An 18,764-nucleotide genomic window follows, 5' to 3' on the forward strand; every position below is an offset into this window, starting at 1 on the left:
GATCTCTGCTTCACTCACTAACTCTGGGAGTGCTCGCCTCCACTTTGGGATCAAACACTTCTAGGTCAGATGCAGTACAAGTCAGATGGAGTAAAGCTCCCATGTCCACTCCCCCGCTCCTAGGTCAGATGCAGAATAAAGCTCCCTCAATGCATCTGCATCTAGCATTCATGGGCCTGGTGAGCCACCACGTGAATGTTTTGTCACATTTGGGCGATTGAGTGTTGACTATCATCTGTAGGGTTGCTCATTTACACGTGGTGAATCTCCGAGGAGGACGATTCACTCAATCACCAGAGCTGCAGTACTCTGCCGAGTCAGACCCACAACTTGTACCAAAGTAGCAGTGTGGTGGATCAGGCAATGTTCAAGCATCAGACACACACTTGGACAACGACTAATTGCACCTTTAACATAGAAAAACGTCCCAAGGCAATTCACAGAAGGGAGAGAACAAAATAAAGTAGATGAAGGAACAGATTCCAGGCCATAGTGGGAGGGTTAGGAATCGTGACTGAAAACTTGGTCAAAAGGGTGGGCTTTGAGAAGAGTTTTTGTTAATAGAGGTGGATGGATTTTAGACGGGTTAGGAACACACTCCCGCCCGTGTACCCTGTGTGTAACGCACTCCCGCCCGTGTACCCTGTGTGTAACGCACTCCCGCCCGTCTACCCTGTGTGTAACGCACTCCCGCCCGTCTACCCAGTGTGTAACGCACTCCCGCCCGTCTACCCAGTGTGTAACGCACTCCCGCCCGTCTACCCAGTGTGTAACGCACTCCCGCCCGTCTACCCAGTGTGTAACGCACTCCCGCCCGTCTACCCAGTGTGTAACGCACTCCCGCCCGTCTACCCAGTGTGTAACGCACTCCCGCCCGTCTACCCAGTGTGTAACGCACTCCCGCCCGTCTACCCAGTGTGTAACGCACTCCCGCCCGTCTACCCAGTGTGTAACGCACTCCCGCCCGTCTACCCAGTGTGTAACGCACTCCCGCCCGTCTACCCAGTGTGTAACGCACTCCCGCCCGTCTACCCTGTGTGTAACATGATCCAACCTTTATGATATCCTGTATTAGATAAAAAGCTTTTCTTGGGGCGTGGCTGTCTCAATGCCCTTGAATTATTGCTTCAGATTTGTCTCACTGGTCGGAGGCTTCACGTTGCAGCAGACAGCACCACTCTAACCAAGTGGTCATGAATCATCGGAGAGAGGAGTGTCTCATAAATCTGGAGAGCGAGCTCCTTTGAGATCGATGGTCTGTGTACCACAAGGGGCCAGAATCATGATATTACCAAGGTTACTGAAATAACCATGTAGTATTCCATTCTGCCAGTTCCTTTCTTCACATCTGTGAAAGGGGCGGTACCATCACAAGACAGATAAGACTGAGAAAGGCCATTCACCCCACTTCAGCTCAATCATCCCATACAAACCTGCTGGATCCCCCAACACAGCATCCAGCAATTACTTATATCATTTTAGAGGCTCTTTCCCTCCAGTTCCCTGCCCTGAAGTCCATTTCACGGGTCAATCACTGTGCGAAAAAGAACTTCCTGACATGGAATCAGAGAATCTTACAGCACAGAAGGAGGCCATTCGGGCCATCACGCCTCTGTTAGCTCTTTGAAAGAGCTATCTAATCAGTCCCACCCCCCTGCTCCTTCCCCATAGCCCTGCAATTTTTTTTCTTTTCAAGTATATATCCAAGCTAAATTTACATCAAACCTAAATTAGCCTCTTAGTTTGACCCAGTGCTCCCTTGTCCTAATGCCATCGTTTAACTTGACATGGTGTTCTAGATTTCCTATACCGTACACAATCTTGTATATTTCCATGGGGCCCCTTCATTGTCTCATTTGAAGGGTGAAAGTCCAGGTTTCTCCAGTCCTCTGACCTCATGGATCGGCCCCTTGGCCCTTTCTGAGCAGAGGCTCCAGGTCTTGAATATCTCCTTCGTATCTCAGCGGCATTATCACCATGAAAATCTATTGTATCTCGCAAGACAAAGCTTCCGTTGGGCCTGAATTGGGGCCCACATCCAGCACGGCCAGCGACCAATTTCGGGTGCAATCGCACTCCACAAGCTTAATGTCGGTGCAAAGTCAAAATCGCTTTCCGCCAACGATAAACTTGTAAATAGGGGTGACGACCCAATTTGGCTCAGGAGCAAGACGGAGAGAGGTTACCTCCTGTAGGGAGTCTCGCATCACTTCCGATGCATCACTGACCCCAGTTCCATTTATACAACACCTGCAGCATCGGTGTGTAACAACTGTCCTCGCACCAGTTGCAGTGTCAGCACACACTTAAGTGTGAAAAGCAGATCACCCAAAGACACGGCCTAGCGTTCACCTATTTCAACGGCAGCTGCTTCAACTACAGGATAATTACTGGGAGGTCTGAGCTTTGGCCTCATCGTCCCAATCAGGTTATCCTTCGGGACAGGTATTGAGGCGTTAAGGAAGTACTAAAGACTGTCTGCCCTAATTTTAACAAGAAAGTAGACTTGAGGAATTTGACCCCATGAGGTCGTTGACCCTAAACTAGACCTACTGACCAGTGATTCCTGGAGCGAATTATGGATTGAGTTACTTGAGATTATCATCAATTTTAAATCTGCTTTTTAATCAAAATTAAGGAAATTCAGGAATTTCAGCCCCCAGATTAGATGAAATCCCCCAGGAAGGCAACGTTGGCTTTTAAAAATCAGGATATTTCCATAGTTTCTCTCACCAAGTTTAAAGTCTTTTGTTTTTAAATCCTCCAAGGGTAAAATAAAACTTCCGTTGTTTTCAATCTTGAACTAATTGCACGATTCAAATAAAACAAACCGCCCAGAATACCATTCACGTTGACTCACCTCATTTCCTATGATGTCAATTTTATGCTGCACCTGGGGCACCCACTGCCTGATGATAGCAAAGAGTTCTGGGATGGTCGTCTGGGGGTCGAACAGGATTTCCTGGCAGGCTGGGTCGTTTGGGTCGAAGAACGTGAAGGCTGCAGAGAACAGCAGAAAAAAAATATTTCAACCAACTCCTTAGTTGTAATAACCTGTGGTCACGCACGACCGAACACAGAGAGATTTATTTGGAACCTAGATGCCTATTGCAATGTCAGCTGAAGCTCCAGGAGGCAGATGGTAGCATTTCCATTAATGATTTACATTTCCACAGCATCTTTAACATGGAAAAAGCTGCAAGGAGATTTATAGTGCAGGGCGCTGAGCAACGGTGCAGTTAACAGAAATACCCCATGGATGAAAATATAGGCTTAGACAAGGCTTATCCTAGCAAGTTGGAAGGGGTTTCCAGAAAGTCGTACCGAGCAGGATTGCAGTGTGGGACAGACGTGGGCGGCAGAGTTCTGGATGAGTTGGGAGTTCACATGGGATGGAGATCAGGGAGTCAGCCAGGAAGCTGTTGTAGGAAACCTGTTCAGGAGGTAACAGATGCATGGATACAAGATTCACTGGCATCGAGAGTGAGCAAGGGCTTGGGCACACGGTGTTTTGTGGAGGTGCGAGTGAGCAGTAATGGGAATGGATAGGATAGGGGAGTTGGAAGCTCAGTTCAGGATCAGACAGGACACCGAGGCTGCTTCCCTGAACGAGCAGGAACATGCAGGAGTTTGGAGGAGTTGAGGTTCTTCCCAGGGTTTAACTGGAGGAGATTGTGGCTTATCCTTAACCTGATTTGTGCCAAACCAGAGACGTTTAGAACAGAGGGCCGGTAGCTCCTCACAGTGGGGGAGGAAAACCCACCTAACGTCTTTCTCATATCGCCCAGCTGGCAGGTCCATCCCGTCACTGGCAGACGCCTGGTCTAGCCTCTCACGTGTCCTGCGTCGATTGGGAGGACGGGTGGCCAGCAAGAGAAGTGACCAAGGCGTGTGTGTATAAGGGATTTCGGCGGGAGATCGGGCAAGTTGGGGACGGAGGTGGTCAATGTTGCAGAGGCGGAAGTCAGAGACCTCGGTGATGGGCGAGGATGTGGGGGTTAAAGCTCAGCTCAGGATCGAATTACAACGTCAATTACAGTCCAGAACAATTACCATAATCCTTGGGCAGTGGGGCCGGGGCAGAGGGATGAACGATAGGCTTCTTGCGTCTCTCCAGCACCGGGCTCTGGTACTCTTCTGGCTGGTGGTCCTGAGGTTCTGGATGCTCCTCCTCTGAAGCAACATCTGTCACGTTTCCTTTTGTCATTTTCAGTTTTCTCTGAAAAACACATTCAGAATGGCGCAGTATTAACATTTATTACCATTGGCCCAAACCCTTCCCCCCCCCACCCCCACACCCAAATCATTAAAGGGGCACTGCCTTTGTGAAAAAGTGTCTAACAAATTTTTCTTGGTTTAATTACAAATAGAAGATGCGATGAGATAAACTCACCATCAATGTCACCAGGGTGAGAACGACATGGCTCTCAGACTCCACAAACAAGAGCACACTGCCCCTTTAAAATCCCATAAAAACTGGTCAATAAGTCACATCAGTGTATAAGTAACTCCCTCATTTTGTTTTGATTGCTGCTTTGTTTGATTTTTTAAATGAAGCACGGTTTTCTTGGTGTGAGGGAAGTCCCAGTTTCGATTCCTCAGCCTGCCTGGAATTGCAGTGTGGCCTGTCGGCCTGGGAAAGAGCTGGTGACATAAAGGACGTAGAGAGTCTGGTGGTCATGGTAATGGACTCACAACCCAGACAGGAGTTCACCATACCGTGAAATTTAATTCAATAAAATCTGGTAATCTGTGGGCTGCCAGTAGGAAAAAAGAAAATCACGAAAGCTTGTTGTAAAAAAACTCAAGTGGTTCACTAATATTCTTCTGTGAAGGGAACCTGCCGTCCTTACCCAGTCTGGCCTACTCGTGACTCCAGTCCCACACTGTTTGGTTGACTCAAAGTCTTCTGAAGTGGCCGAGCAAGCCACACAGTTCAAGGGCAACTAAATGCGGCCTTGCCAGCTTCATCCAAATCCCGAAAACAATTGGAAACACACACACCAACCACAATGTGAAGTCAGTACCAAGTCAGAGGAGTTTTACATGATCAAATTGGTCAGTGAAGGGGTTAATTCACTGTATTTCAGTGGGATTCACTGTACTGGAGTGAGCCTTGACGAAGCAACATAAACCTTCTATATCAACCGGTCTTAATACAATCCAATAGTCTGGCAGATTACAGGCCCTAATCCAATTTGGTGGTTACCTCGACAAATTAATATCTGTGTTGTTGGCTTAATGCAGGACAGCCCTGAATTTGAGAAAACCCATAAAGATAATTAAAAAGCCAGAAGCCCAGCACATTTCTCACCAATCGAGAGATTGTCTGCTTCATAAATAGATTTTTAGAATTAAATTATCAGGTGGGAGGGGCGGCTGCGTGAATCAGTTATCTGTTACCTCAGAAAGAAAGACTTGCATTTCTATAGCGCCTTTCACGACCTCAGGATGTCCCAAAGCGCTTCACAGCCAATGAAGTACTTTTTGAAATGTAGTCACTGTTGTAATGTAGGATACGCAGCGGCCAATTTGCGCACAGCAAGATCCCACAAACAACAGTGAGATAAATGACCAAATAATCTGTTTTAGTGATATTGATTGAGGGATAAATATTGGCCAGGACACCGGGGAGAACTCCCCTGCTCTTGTTCGAAATAGTGCCATGGGATCTTTTATGTCCACCTGAGAGGGCAGACGGGGCCTCGGTTTAACGTCTCATTCGAAAGACTAAAGCTAGTTTTAACTCTGCATTGGCCCTCAAATAAATCTTGGGGGCTATGTCCGACTGTCGAGCATTCGGACTTCCAATCAGAAGGTCTTCAGTGCAGTCAAACTCAGCCCAGGGACAATCCTAAGGACACCCCTGCATTTTCGGACTGTCTGTGAGATGTAGCCGCTGTGTATCACTGGACAAATGTATCTTTTGGGCGGGGGGTGGGGGGGGGAAGGGGGGGGAGGAAATAGGAGAGAAAAATAGCCAGGACCAGCCACTGCAGCAGAGCAGTAAATGTCAAACAATAAGGATTGACGATGATTCCAACCGTAGAGAAATGCAGCCTGCAAACTGGCTTGAAGTCCAGTGATGAGAGGCTGGAGTCGCCCCTCCCTATCTCTGTAACCTCCTCCAGCCCTGCAACCCTCCGAGATCTCTCCGCTCCTCCAATTCTGGCCTCTTGCGCATCCCCGATTTTAATCGCCCACCATTGGCGGCCGTGCCTTCAGCTCTAAGTTCTGGAATTCCCTCCCTAAACCTCTCCGCCTCTCTCTCCTCCTTTATGACGCTCCTTAAAACCTACCTCTTTTGGTCACCTGTCCTAATATCTCCTTATGTGGCTCATCGTCAAATTTTGTTTGAAAATCGCACCCGTGAACCCCCTTGGGATGTTTTACTATGTTAAAAGGCGCTATATAAATGCGAGTTGTTGTTGTCGTCGTCAGGAAACTCGTGGTGGGAGGGGGGAGTGAAATGTGAGTACAAAATGAACAAGATGCTGGCCTTCACCTTGACATGGTCGGTACAAACACCCTGTAGAGAACACTCCAGCAAACCACATCCCCACAAACTAGGGCGTCCAGAATCACTCGCCATTAATCCCAAAACATAGACGTCCAGAACTGCTCCTACATGTCCATCCCAAAGAGGAACAGGAAAAGATTCCACAGAAACTGGCCTGTGACCTATCCATCACTTTGGAGATGTCGGAACTCCTAAACCCTGGATATTTGTCTGTTCTAGGTCACTTTGATGACCCTGATTGGAACAATAATTAAACCCAGCCTGTAGTTCACAAGCACCATTTAGAATTTGGGACGGTCCGAACCCAGTCCCTAGTGAGCATGTAGGATAAATAAAAAATCATAGGGCCATCTTTTTGCACTCCCTTCCCCCCTTTCTTCTAGCCATCTTTATTTGCCCTCCCTTCCTGCTCTCCTTGTTGGGGGTACAGTCCCAACTCATCCTCTAGTACCTCAGCCAAGTGACCATTATTCATGCATGAGCCTGGACAGTCAACCATGGGAGGCATCACAGCCAAGAATAACCTGTCCTCACACCACCATCTGAATTTCCCAGATTTTTTTCCCCCCTTAATTGGCCTGGGATTTTAACCTGGTTTTTGGCCTCCCCCAAGGCGGGGTGGGGAGTGCCTGTATTGTGATGCACAAGACATCACCACAGCATGGGACAGGCTGGATGGACCAGTAAGTCTTCTCCTGTCGTATGTTCGTACCATCAAGGGCCTCGATTACAGTTAGACCAGTGGCAGGCGCCAAGGCCTGTGGAAGGACAGTTGTGCTTGGCTGCACAGCTACAGGAAACCTGTGGGAGCTGGTTGCTGAAAATCAATATAAAAACGGCCTCAAATTCCTGTCTTCACAAATGCAATCGTTGACCCATTTAAAATAATCCCTCGGTGGCAGTCTGACTCAGTTAGTAGCATTCTTCCTCCTGGGATCAAGCCCCACTCGTGCGCACAAAGCTCAGGGTACAAGGGACTGTTTCTTCATCAGAGGGTCCTATCGTTTGGACGAGATGTTAATCTGCTCGAGTGGATAGTAAGGATACTGTGGCACTATTCAAAAGGAGAATAGGGAGTTCTCCCGGTGTCCTGGACAACGTATCTCCCTCAACCAGCACCACCAGAAACAGATTAACCTGTCAGTCATCTCTTCGTACTTTGTGGGATCGGACTGTGCAAAAATGGCAGCTGCATCTGCCCACATAACTATTCAAGATAATTCATTGCTTCTGCAGGTCAATAAACACAAATCTTTTGATCCCTTTCTGGGGAAATGTCATTCTGTTCCCCTCCCCCCACTATTACTAATCGTATAAAAGAAATCAATTAAAATATTGATCAGCCAGCCAATTAAAGGGAGTGATTTCTGACACAAGGCCATTTTGACAGGTTATTAGCCAAATGTAAAAAGAACGTTCTGCCGCAGAGATGCCATTAGTAACTAACCAATCACAGAGTGCCGAGCCCCGTCCTGTAATTCTTCATTACAGCAATTAGAAATTAAGGTCAGAGATCAAAAAAATCTCCGCCTGCTCCCAGGACTTGGATTTTGGTTTTTTTTAAAACAATTGAGAAACCTAAGAGATGGGTGAAAGCTGACTGTAGGACAACGAGTGGCCTGAATAAACAGAAGGAGACAAACCCGGAAGTAGTGATTATGGAATGAAAGTTTGGGTTTAAACACTTCGGTTCGGTGGGACTGAGGGAGATAAGGATTCTGTAGCTCTGAGATTCCAGCAAAGAATGAGATTAGAGTAGGGGACAATGTAATGACTCTCAGTTTCAGCATCATACTCAAGTAGGAAGACCGAATGTAGAAAAGGTATATTTACAGTTGAGGAAGAACAGAGAGAGAGAAAGATTCAGCAATGCACTGGTCATAGAGAAAGGCAAGAAATATTGTGTGTGAAAGACAGGTTGGAGGCTAGAGGTCAGAGTACGGTTGGTCACCTGGTCTGTTTGGAACTATGAACAACCAGAACCCGCCAATGGACTAGTGGTATGAATTATTTTTATAGTGATGCAATATGGTTTCTACCACGAGAGGTAGCTAGTGCCACCAAATAACTCAACACCCAAAACAGAGTCCTACCAATGCGACATCAAAGAACAGACTAATCCTGTACATTTTCTCTCCCAAATATTTGAAGGTCCTGGATCCATACATCAACACACAAAATACACCAACCACAACCAGCCCAACTCCCACTGTGTTATTCTACAATCCATAGCAATAAATGAGATGAAGAGGAATTTCTTCACTCAGAGGGTTGTGAATCTTTGTAATTCTCTACCCCAGAGAGCTGTGGATGCTGAGTCGTTGAGTACATTCAAGGCTGAGATTGATAGATATTTGGACTCTAAGGGAACCAAGAGCTATGGGGATCGGGCGGGAAAGTGGAGTTGAGGTCGAAGATCAGCCATGATCTTACTGAATGGCGGAGCAGGCTCGAGGGGCAGTACGGCCTACTCCTGCTCCTATTTCTTATGTTCTTATGTTCTAAATCACAAGGACTCTTGAGACTGCCTTACCCTGTTTTTCATGATGCAAAGCTATGAGGCTTTGAAGTTAGATATTTTATCCCCTCCTGGCTGAAACCATTGAGTCATGCAGGATTCCAGTTCTATGGTCCTAGATACCCTCTGGTACCTCACCAAGATAGTCATTCTTCAACTGTGAGCCTGGCCAGCGAGTCATCAGCAAGTGATACAATCACACGGGGGTCCATCAATGCTGAGCTTCATCCTGACTCCATCCAATCGTCGTAAATGTGCACTTTCTAACAGGACAGCAATCTGAAGCAGAAAGCTCAGCTGATTTGTCCTCTCCCTAGTCCAGGGCACTGAGGCAAATTGGGTGCCTTTAATCACTGCCTTGATTGAGATCAGCAAACTCAGCACAGAGCAGGGATCAACTAGAGACTTTACAGGTCCGTATGGATTAGTTCCACACTGAGCAGTGTAGTTACCGACTGATAGAGGTACAACCTAGTGTAAAGAGTTTGGGAGGGGGTTGGATCTGGGTCATTTCTATGATTTGGAATGGTAGGGGGCTGCAACACGTACACCAAAAGTAACGTGTGTGGGGAGAAAGGGACACATCCCATTCATTCTTCTCTTCCAGCCCCCAAAATGATTGCATTCATGACAACTGATCTGAGTTGCAATAAAAGACAAAGCCCAGGGCTCAAACAGCCCCTCACCTACAAAATTCCCAACTCGTAACATCATCATAAGGATGATTAGAAACACACAGTGCTAAAGGACTGGGTGACTCAGACAGTTAAAATGTCATCCTTTCTCCTTTTAGACTTGGGACTGAGTCCAGCCAGACTGGTTGGGGGAAGTGTCTTTATGTGCGTGTTTCCGCCTCTTCCTTTCGCTCTCTGCCAAATGTTGAGTTCTAAATGAAATAAGCCTGGCAGATTCAGTACCCACTGGGCACAAGTACGTGGCACAAAACTACCCTTTTTTTTATTTTGTACAAAGGTCATGTGCTTTCTCATGACTGGCTTGATTTAGACTATGTTCTGTGACACAAGTTTCACAATACACAAAGAGGTACGTGCAATAAGAGTTATATATAGTTCTATACATCAGGGTGCTCGGTGTGTGGTGATGGGCTGGGGTAATTCCAATTTGGTCAGGATGGAGGGGGCCTAGCAGGGGTGAGGGCAGAGGCTACAGGTCCCTCTCGGGGTTCCGTACGGTGCTGGGGCCACTCTGGTTGGGGGGACTCGGGGTCGGTACACAGGAAGTGGCCTCATATCTCCAGGTGCGTCCCCTCTCCATGCACGGATCGTACATCCCTTGCTCTGCCCGGCACATGTTTAGACCACGTTTCTGGTGGGAGATTCTGGGATCGCCACAACGTTGTCTTGTTGCCAGAAGCAAGGTCAGTGCCAAAACTGTCCTTAAGTTGGGAGTGTCACTCAGAGAGGCTGCAAGGAGGACTGGTACAGTAAGAGTCCATTGAGGTGAGGGCTAAGGTTGGTACAAATGAGAGGAAGCTTTACCCTTTATGAGATTAGGGGGAATATACTGGCATGGATTGAGAATTGGTTGACGGACAGGAAACAGAGAGTAGGAATAAATTGGTCTTTTTCTGGGTAGCAGGCAGTGACTAGTGGGGTACCGCAGAGGATCAGTGCTTGGGCCCCAGCTATTCACAATATATATCAATGATTTGGATGAGGGAACTAAATGTAACATTTCCAAGTTTGCAGACGACACAAAGCTGGGGTGGAATGTGAGCTGTGAGGAGGATGCAAAGAGGCTCCAATGTGATTTAGACAAGTTGGGTGAGTGGGCAAGAACATGGCAGATGCAGTATAATGTGGATATATGTGAGGTGATCCACTTTGGTTGTAAAAACAGAAAGACAGATTATTATCTGAATGGTGATAGATTGGGAAAAGGGGAGGTGCAACGAGATCTGGGTGTCCTTGTACACCAGTCGCTGAAAGCGAGCATTCAGGTGCAGCAAGCAGTTAGGAAGGCGAATGGTACGTTGGCCTTCATTGCAAGAGGATTTGAATAAAGGAGCAGGGATATCTTACTGCAGTTATACAGGACCTTGGTGAGACCACATCTGGAGTATTGTGTGCAGTTTTGGTCTCCTTATCTGAGGAAGGACGTCCTTGCCATGGAGGGAGTGCAACGAAGGTTTACCAGACTGATTCCTGGGATGGCAGGACTGACGTATGAGGAGAGATTGGGTAGACTCGGCCTATATTCAGTAGAGTTTAGAAGAATGAGAGGTGATCTCATCGGAACATATAAAATTCTAACACAACTAGACAGGCTAGATGCAGGGAGGATGTTCCCGATGGCTGGGGAGTCCAGAACCAGGGGTCACAGTCTCGGGATACAGGGTATGCCATTTAGAATTGAGATGAGGAGAAATTTCTTCACTCAGAGGGTGGTGAACCTGTGGAATTCTCTTCCACACAAGGCAGTGGAGGCCAAGTCATTAGATGCGTTCAAGAAGGAGACAGATATATTTCTTAATGCTAAAGGGATCAAGAAATATGGGGAAAAAAAGCAGGAACAGGGTACTGAGTTAGACGATCAGCCATGATCATTTTGAATGGTGGAGCAGGCCCGAAGGGCCGAATGGCCTACTCTTGCTCCTATTTTCTATGTTTCTATGTTTCTGCCTGCAAACTGTATTGTACCTGATCTGGAACTCCTCGATTTGGAGACTGGGTGGGAAAATGTTCCACTTCTCCATCATTAATATTCAACAGACAATGTATCCAAATCTAAAAAAACTCTCCATTTTATTAAATGTATTCTCTAAATGAATTTGCATCTTCCCGTTCTCAAATCCTCTCCTGAGGAGATCGATTCATGCTGGGGATACAGTTCCAAAGTTACAGGCTGCTCTCCGATACCAACTGCCCACGAGAGCTTGGACAGTGAGTGCTGACAGTCTTTTCAACAACAGGGGTCATCACACCCAAACCCGATATCAACAGATGTCTCCACTCACACACACACACAAAACCTTTACACGATGGGGCGCACTGGAGATTTTTGCTCTCACTAGATCAGAGGCCCCACCTTGAGATCACTTGCAGCACCCACATGGTTGTTAACATGAAACGGACCAATGTAAGGAATCTTACAACACCAGGTTATAGTCCAACAATTTTATTTTAAAATCACAAGCTTTCGGAGATTATCTCCTTCGTCAGGTGAGTGAGTGAGTTGGACTATAACCTGGTGTTGTAAGATTCCTTACATTTGTCCACCCCAGTCCATCACCGGCATCTCCACATCATGAAATGGACCAGGGATTGAACCTGGGATCTTGCTGGTCTGTAAGGCGCAGCTCCACATAGAGCCGTGCATGTGAAACTGAGTCAACGGTGGAGCTCAGAGCCCTTTCTTAATGCACACATTACAAGAATGTTCTTAAGCACTGTAGATAACGCAATTGGAAAATGTCACAAAATTTACCTTCTAGCTCGTCAATCAGTAGCGATTTCACAGTATTTAAATGTACATTTTTCAAGGTCAGTACTCATATAAAAAAAGGTTTAAGAGCATTTGTTGCACTTCAGACTTCACACTTTAACCGTTAAAAGCATTTTTTTTTAAAAAAGAGAAAGAAAGCCAGTCATTTTATGCCGTGTATTTCCTGACCTAAAGCCAGACGTTTACAAGAACACTACAATCTGCAAACCTCCCTTCACCAAAAGTGATTATTGACTTTAGGTTGTGTTTACTTCCAATTAGAATTGTATGGCCTTAAAAGGAATAGGCCACCATAGGTACTGCTCCACCTTAGCAGCAGAATAATACATTCCACCTTAGCAGCAGAATAATACTGTATATTACAGGGTATAACACTCCCGTCATTACAAAACAGGGCATCAACTGACAGTGTCAGGAAAGCCATGGGAGACCTGCTAATATTAATAAAGGGTCTGAGCTGGCAGTATGCCAAGGATGCACAGTGGGAAGGTGGCTTGACACCTGTTGTTCTCCATATGGCATGTTCCTGATCTCAGCGTGTACCCTGATGACAGAGCCAAGTGTAGACGAAGTGTTTGCCCACAAGAAAGGGGGAGGGGGAGGAAATCAGGAGGTTCAATGATCCTGGTAGCTCCCAGTGAACGTCAGAAAAGGCAGCATTAAGACGAGACCACTGGAGGGGAGAAAATGACATTGAAGGTTGGGGGGGCGCGGGGAAGGTGGAATTAATTGACAAGTGCACTGCCAAGTGTGGAATTCAGCAACTCGAGGCTGAGTTAGCCGATTGCAGCGGGGGGGGGGGGGGGGGCGGGGCAATGCCAGGGCATCAATTCTGTGGGCTTGGGGGGGGCAAGGGGGCAAGTAACCATCCCCCAAAAAAACAAATAAAAAAACTTCATTATTATTTTAAATGCATGCAGCACATATGTGCCAAAATAATTCTGACGGCTTGAGAAGAAACGCTCGTGTTTAACCTTTACTGAGAGCAGAGCACGGCCAATTTCAAGGGTAATAGAGAGTTAACCCTTTCAATTCCTTGGCCTTTTAAAATACTTTCGCCAAAATGGACTATCCAAAACAATAGTAACACACAGTGACGCTACATAAATTCATGACCCTTTCAAAAGATTTCAATTGAAAACAAAAGCAATAGAGCCCATTTGTTTTTAGTGTGAGGGGTCTTTTAAATTTTTCTATCTGTTTTACATTTATATTGACACAACACAAAACGCTTGGCTTTAAGACACCCATATTTAACATGAAAAATATAAAACTATTTACTTTATTGAAAGATTACACTCTACCATAATGACTGTACAACACAATTAATTATACTGAGATTTTACTGTATATTTCAAACATTTTATATTTACTATATATATAAAAAATTAACATTCAAAAGCAACCCTGGTTATTTCAGCAGTAAGTGAAATTCTCTGGAGAATGCTAACCTTTCAGCATGTACTTAACTTGGACAAAAATCTTTCTGTATATCTTGTATAATCAATCTGCATAATCTGCCCATCTACACAACACAGAACCAATTCAGACCAGAGACCTGATTTGAAGTCCAGCAAACACCATATTTAGATACACAGTACCTGAAAGCTTAACCCAAATTACAATCTTTAATATATGAAATGTCTTTTTAAAAAAATCAATTCTAAAAATAATTTATCAGTAATAGGCATTGGAAGACTAAATACCCTCACAATATAAAACATTATATATTAAAAGCCCATTTTAGATCAACAGCAATGAATATAAACACCGTAGGAAAAATGTACGATGCTAGTATATTCCATATGCATTATTAATCAGAGTTTTCTGCCTTGTTTTGCTGTGTTTTTGTTTGCATTCGGCTCGGATTCAGCCGAGGATACTAAACAATAGAGAAGAGAAACAGCATCAGCAGCCTTGCAGGGATTGCAATCTGCGTCACTGTAATAATACAAGAGACCGCGGAAAAAACAAGTAACCCCACATCCCTGGCACGGAGCATCAAATGCTACTCATTTAGATTCTGCATTATTATTTTTTTGGTCAACGTTAAGCTCGAAGAAAACAACAATTAAAGGAGCGACCATGTTACTGTCAAACACCATCTTTTTCACGAGTCAATTTCACTGGAACCAGCGCCCTTTAAATACCAAGAAACGCACCAGGTGTAACAATTGTATTTGTTGCAATTTCATCAATGTTGCAATGCCCACCGATTGCTACATATAAAAACACACACAAACCATTTGAGCAAATACATTTACATGATTGCAATCCTACCAGAGTGGCTCTGCTCCTCTGTCTGTGCCGTTGTGTTGTGTTGGTTATAATAAATAAGTCATTCAGCGCCCCCAAGATGTGGCTGCTCCGTCACCGCCTGCGTCAGACCAACTCCATCTGAGCTCCAAGACTCGTTCAATTGATCAGTGATGTGTGCAACACCCCAAGGATAGAAATTCTAGAAAACACTTTCATTCAAGGTGGTACTGGCTGCAGTGGGGACAAGTGTTCAAACTGTTAAATTCCCCTACTCTGAGGTAATTTATGTTGATAAATTTAGCACAGAATCTCCTATTTAATAATGTGTATGAAAACCACAAACATATTTTCAGATTGTTTATGAAATAATTGGTTTCACGGTGCAGTTTTTAGCTGATTTTCCCTTGCACTCAAGAGGAAAAAATCCCTTCAAAAGCATGTTTCCAGAGTCATAAATCTATATATCTACATCCATTAAATATTAAATTCAGTGCCTTAGGTTCGTATTTCATTGTAAATTCATTCTAAGTACCTGTTAATCCTGTGTGTGGCCTTTCAAAACTGCCGTCATCTCCCCCTCCTCAAAAAACCCACCCTTGACGCATCATTCCTCGCAAACAAACACTTCACTTCCAACCTCCCTTTCCTCCCCAGAGTCCTCAAACGTGTTGATGCCTCCCAAATCCGTACTCATCTTTCCCCCAACTCCATGTTTGAATCTCTCAAATCAGTTTTCCAACCCTGCCACAGCACTGAAGCAGCCCTAATCAAAGTCACATCCTATCGCTACCCTGACTGAGACCGTGGTGCACTATCACTCCCCATCCTTCTCAGCCTGTCTGCATCCTTTGGCACGGTTGACCACACTATCCTCCTCCAACGCCTCTCCTCCGTTGTCCAGCTGAGTGGGACTGCCCTCACCTGGTTCCATTCCTATCCAGTCGTAGACAGAATGCAATAGCTTCTCTTCCTTTCCCTCCCCCTCCCCACACCATCACCTCTGGAATCCCCCAAGGATCTATCCTTAGTTCATCTACATGCAGTCCCTCACCAACATCATCCGAAAACACAATGTCAGGTTCCACAGGTATGCTGACAATCTCACCACCACCTCTCTCGACCCCTCCACTGCATCTGATTTGTCATGCTGCTTGTCCGACATTCTATATTGAATGAGCAGAAATTACCTCCGATTAAATATTAGGAAGACCGAAGCCATTGTCTTCGACCCTCACCACAAACTCCATTCCCTAGCCACCGATTCCATCCCCCTCCCTAGCTACTGTCTGAGCCTGAACCAGACTCAACCTCAGTGTTCTATTTGATGCTGAGCTGAGCTGAGCTTACGACCCCATATCCGTTCCATCACCAAGACCGCCTACTTCCACCTCCGTAATATCGCTCGTCTCTGCCCTGCCTCAGCCCATCAGCTGCTGAAACTCTCATCCATTCTTTTATTACCTCCAATCTCGACTATTCCAAAGCTCTCCTGGCCTGCCTTCCACCTGCCACCCTCTGTAAACTTCAGCTCATCCAAAGTTCTGCTCCCTATATCCTGACTCGCACCAAGTCCATTTCACCCATCACCCCTGTGCTCACTGACCTACATTGGCTCCCGGTCCAGCGACACCTTGAATTTAAAATTCTCATCCTTGTGTTCAAATCTCTCCAGCCCTACAAAAAGGTTTCCATATTTTCCATGTTTTTTTCTCCTGAGTCAGTGATCAGTTGGTACATGCTGCCAGCCTCCTGGCACTTCACCCAAGTTACCAATCTCCATCTGTGAGTCAAGGCACTGGGTGCATCCAGAATCCTCGAATCACAGTTGACTCCAATTATGTCCTCACTCGAAATCCACAAATTTTTCCAGCAGGAGATCAAGAGCAGGAACCCTGGCTGATGCTAATCCAGACCATTGAACCAAACTGCTGGAGCCCAATCGCTACCCTGGCTGAGATCAAGGTTTGAACTTTAGGTAAAAACAGAAAATGCTGGAAACACTTAGCAGGTCAGGCAGCATCTTTGGAGAGAGAAACAGAGTTAAGTACAGAGCCAGGATAAAAAAGGCAGGGGGGAAGGAAAGAACAAAGTGCTAGGGTGTGATAGGTTGGAGGGCAGAAGCGAAAAGGCATCCCCATTATGGGCACCATCTTCTCAGTGTTTTCTGATGTTGGGCAGAGCAAAATTATGTTCTATCACTGAGGCTCAATTTTGTCATGACCATGCTTTGTACACTGAAGCAACCCATTTATCTGGCACTTTACCAAGGTCGTAATATTGTTCTGTAATGAGCAATTTTTTTAGCAGTGGTGGAGAGGTGGGAGCAGAGTGGAGGAGTAAAAACTAAAAATTGATTTAGAAAACTTACTTAGCAAAACATTTTGGACCATCACTGGCGGCACCACAGTGGGGGATGTTGGTTTGATACCCACCGTGCTGAGGTGCTAAAGCTGAACTGTGTTGCTGTGGAGAAGCATTGAGCAAGGCAAGGAGACCGAGGGGAATGGGAGAGAAAAGTTTGAAGGAGAGTTATCCTGGACTGATTTAATGGACCTCCTCCCTTGTGGTTCAAAAGAACATTGGCAGAGACTTGGCAATGGGTTCAGTCCCAGTCTCTCAATTGCAGGGGCAGTGGAAACCAGACACAAAAGAGGGGAATCATCTCCTGAAAAGAAAACATGGTTAGATGCCACTAAGTAGGTGGCAATGCCTTAACCATTTGTGTGTTGTAAGGCCACAAGGGCCCCTTCCATCCTTATCAAGGGGAGTGCTAACCTTCTCTCCTTTCATACAACACACAGGTTTTATTTGTAGCTAACAGTATTTATATTCCGAAATGTTATTACCTCTTTTTGTGAGGGTGATAAATATAAGATTTAAGTTTGTACATTATATTTTAATTCTGAATTGTAACGCAATTCAGTTACATTGTGGAAGATATAAAAACTAACTGAAGGGAACAGAAATGTCGTCTTTCTGACCGGTTTAGTTTGCATTTATGAAGCGCGCTCTTAATTATTCTAATCTATGCACGGTCTCAGCCAATTGCTATTCACTTTATGTTTTAGCTTCAGGGTACCGTTCAAAGTCTGCTCAAAGCAAAACCGCAGTCAGTCCGGTGATTGCTCAGCCCAGTGCAAAAGGAACAATGTAACAGGGAATTATATGGAAGAGCCTGTCACTGTAAATGGGTATTATCACGGCCTCGGTATCTGGCTGTCATGTGACCTCCGTCTGCTCAGCGGTTTGCGCATGCCTGACATGTAGAGCTGATGCCTCCCTTCACAGGCAGAAGGAGATCATAATATATAGGAACAAAATGCATATGTATGTGTATATATGCTTATAGCTTGTATGTATATATATTAATTTCAAAATTAACCTGGTTCATCTCATTAAAACTGAATTTATTGTACAATCTAACGAAAGGTCTTTGACCTGAAATGTTAACTCTTTTCTTTCCTCACTTGCTGAGTATTTCCAGCATTTTCTGTTTTTATTTATTGTACAATCGTTGCTTTATCTGCTATTTCCACTATAACCAAAAACTGCCCAAGCGAATGCCTGAGATATTTAGTCTTGAATCATATACCTGGGGCATCACCTCATGGTAAAATATCTATTATGCATTATTAAAAATCTTATATACGCAGGCTTGTTGTTACGCTTTTATGTCAACATTTAGAGCAGCACCACAATAGTAAGAGGGCAGTCAGACAGAAGCTGAAAACCATAATAGATGCAAATAAGCTTGAAATTGAGAATGAGTAAATATTCTGAATGACTGCTTCCTTCAAGTGTTCACAATGGAAGAGATGACCAACATATGCCCTCTGCAAATAAAGATATCCCAAGTAAAATCAGACTTCACTATAGAAATAGAAATTCTAGATAGGCTAAATGAACTCAAAATAAATAAATTTGAAAGGATGTACGGTATTTATCCCCACAGTGCTGGGAGAGACTTGGGAGGGGATTTGTGAGGCACTGACAGTCATTTTG

At 45.2% G+C, this 18,764-nt stretch overlaps 1 protein-coding gene and 1 non-coding gene across 3 annotated transcripts in view; both read right to left on the reverse strand.

The window, feature by feature from the left end:
* The window catches only part of clip3 (CAP-GLY domain containing linker protein 3), a 49,918-nt gene extending 34,997 nt beyond the window's left edge, over positions 1–14,921 (reverse strand). Inside the window, exons 1-3 of one of the 2 annotated variants that reach the window (XM_067974962.1) lie at positions 14,784–14,910; positions 4,054–4,219; positions 2,861–3,000 (exon numbers count right to left, since the gene is read on the reverse strand). In XM_067974962.1, the coding sequence (XP_067831063.1) occupies positions 2,861–3,000; positions 4,054–4,207 (294 nt within the window). In that variant the 5' untranslated portion in view covers positions 4,208–4,219; positions 14,784–14,910. Of the gene's footprint in view, positions 1–2,860; positions 3,001–4,053; positions 4,220–14,783 lie in introns of both variants that reach the window. The other variant, XM_067974961.1, reaches the window with a different exon arrangement.
* A 2,511-nt stretch (positions 14,922–17,432) lies between these two features.
* Positions 17,433–17,559, reverse strand: LOC137306096 (U6atac minor spliceosomal RNA). Its single transcript, XR_010958825.1, has one exon. It is a non-coding gene; the product is annotated as a U6atac minor spliceosomal RNA (small nuclear RNA).
* Positions 17,560–18,764: the final 1,205 nt, after the last annotated feature.

This window comes from Heptranchias perlo, chromosome 41 (genome assembly GCF_035084215.1).
Source record: "Heptranchias perlo isolate sHepPer1 chromosome 41, sHepPer1.hap1, whole genome shotgun sequence".
Classification (NCBI taxonomy): Eukaryota; Metazoa; Chordata; class Chondrichthyes; order Hexanchiformes; family Hexanchidae; genus Heptranchias; species Heptranchias perlo.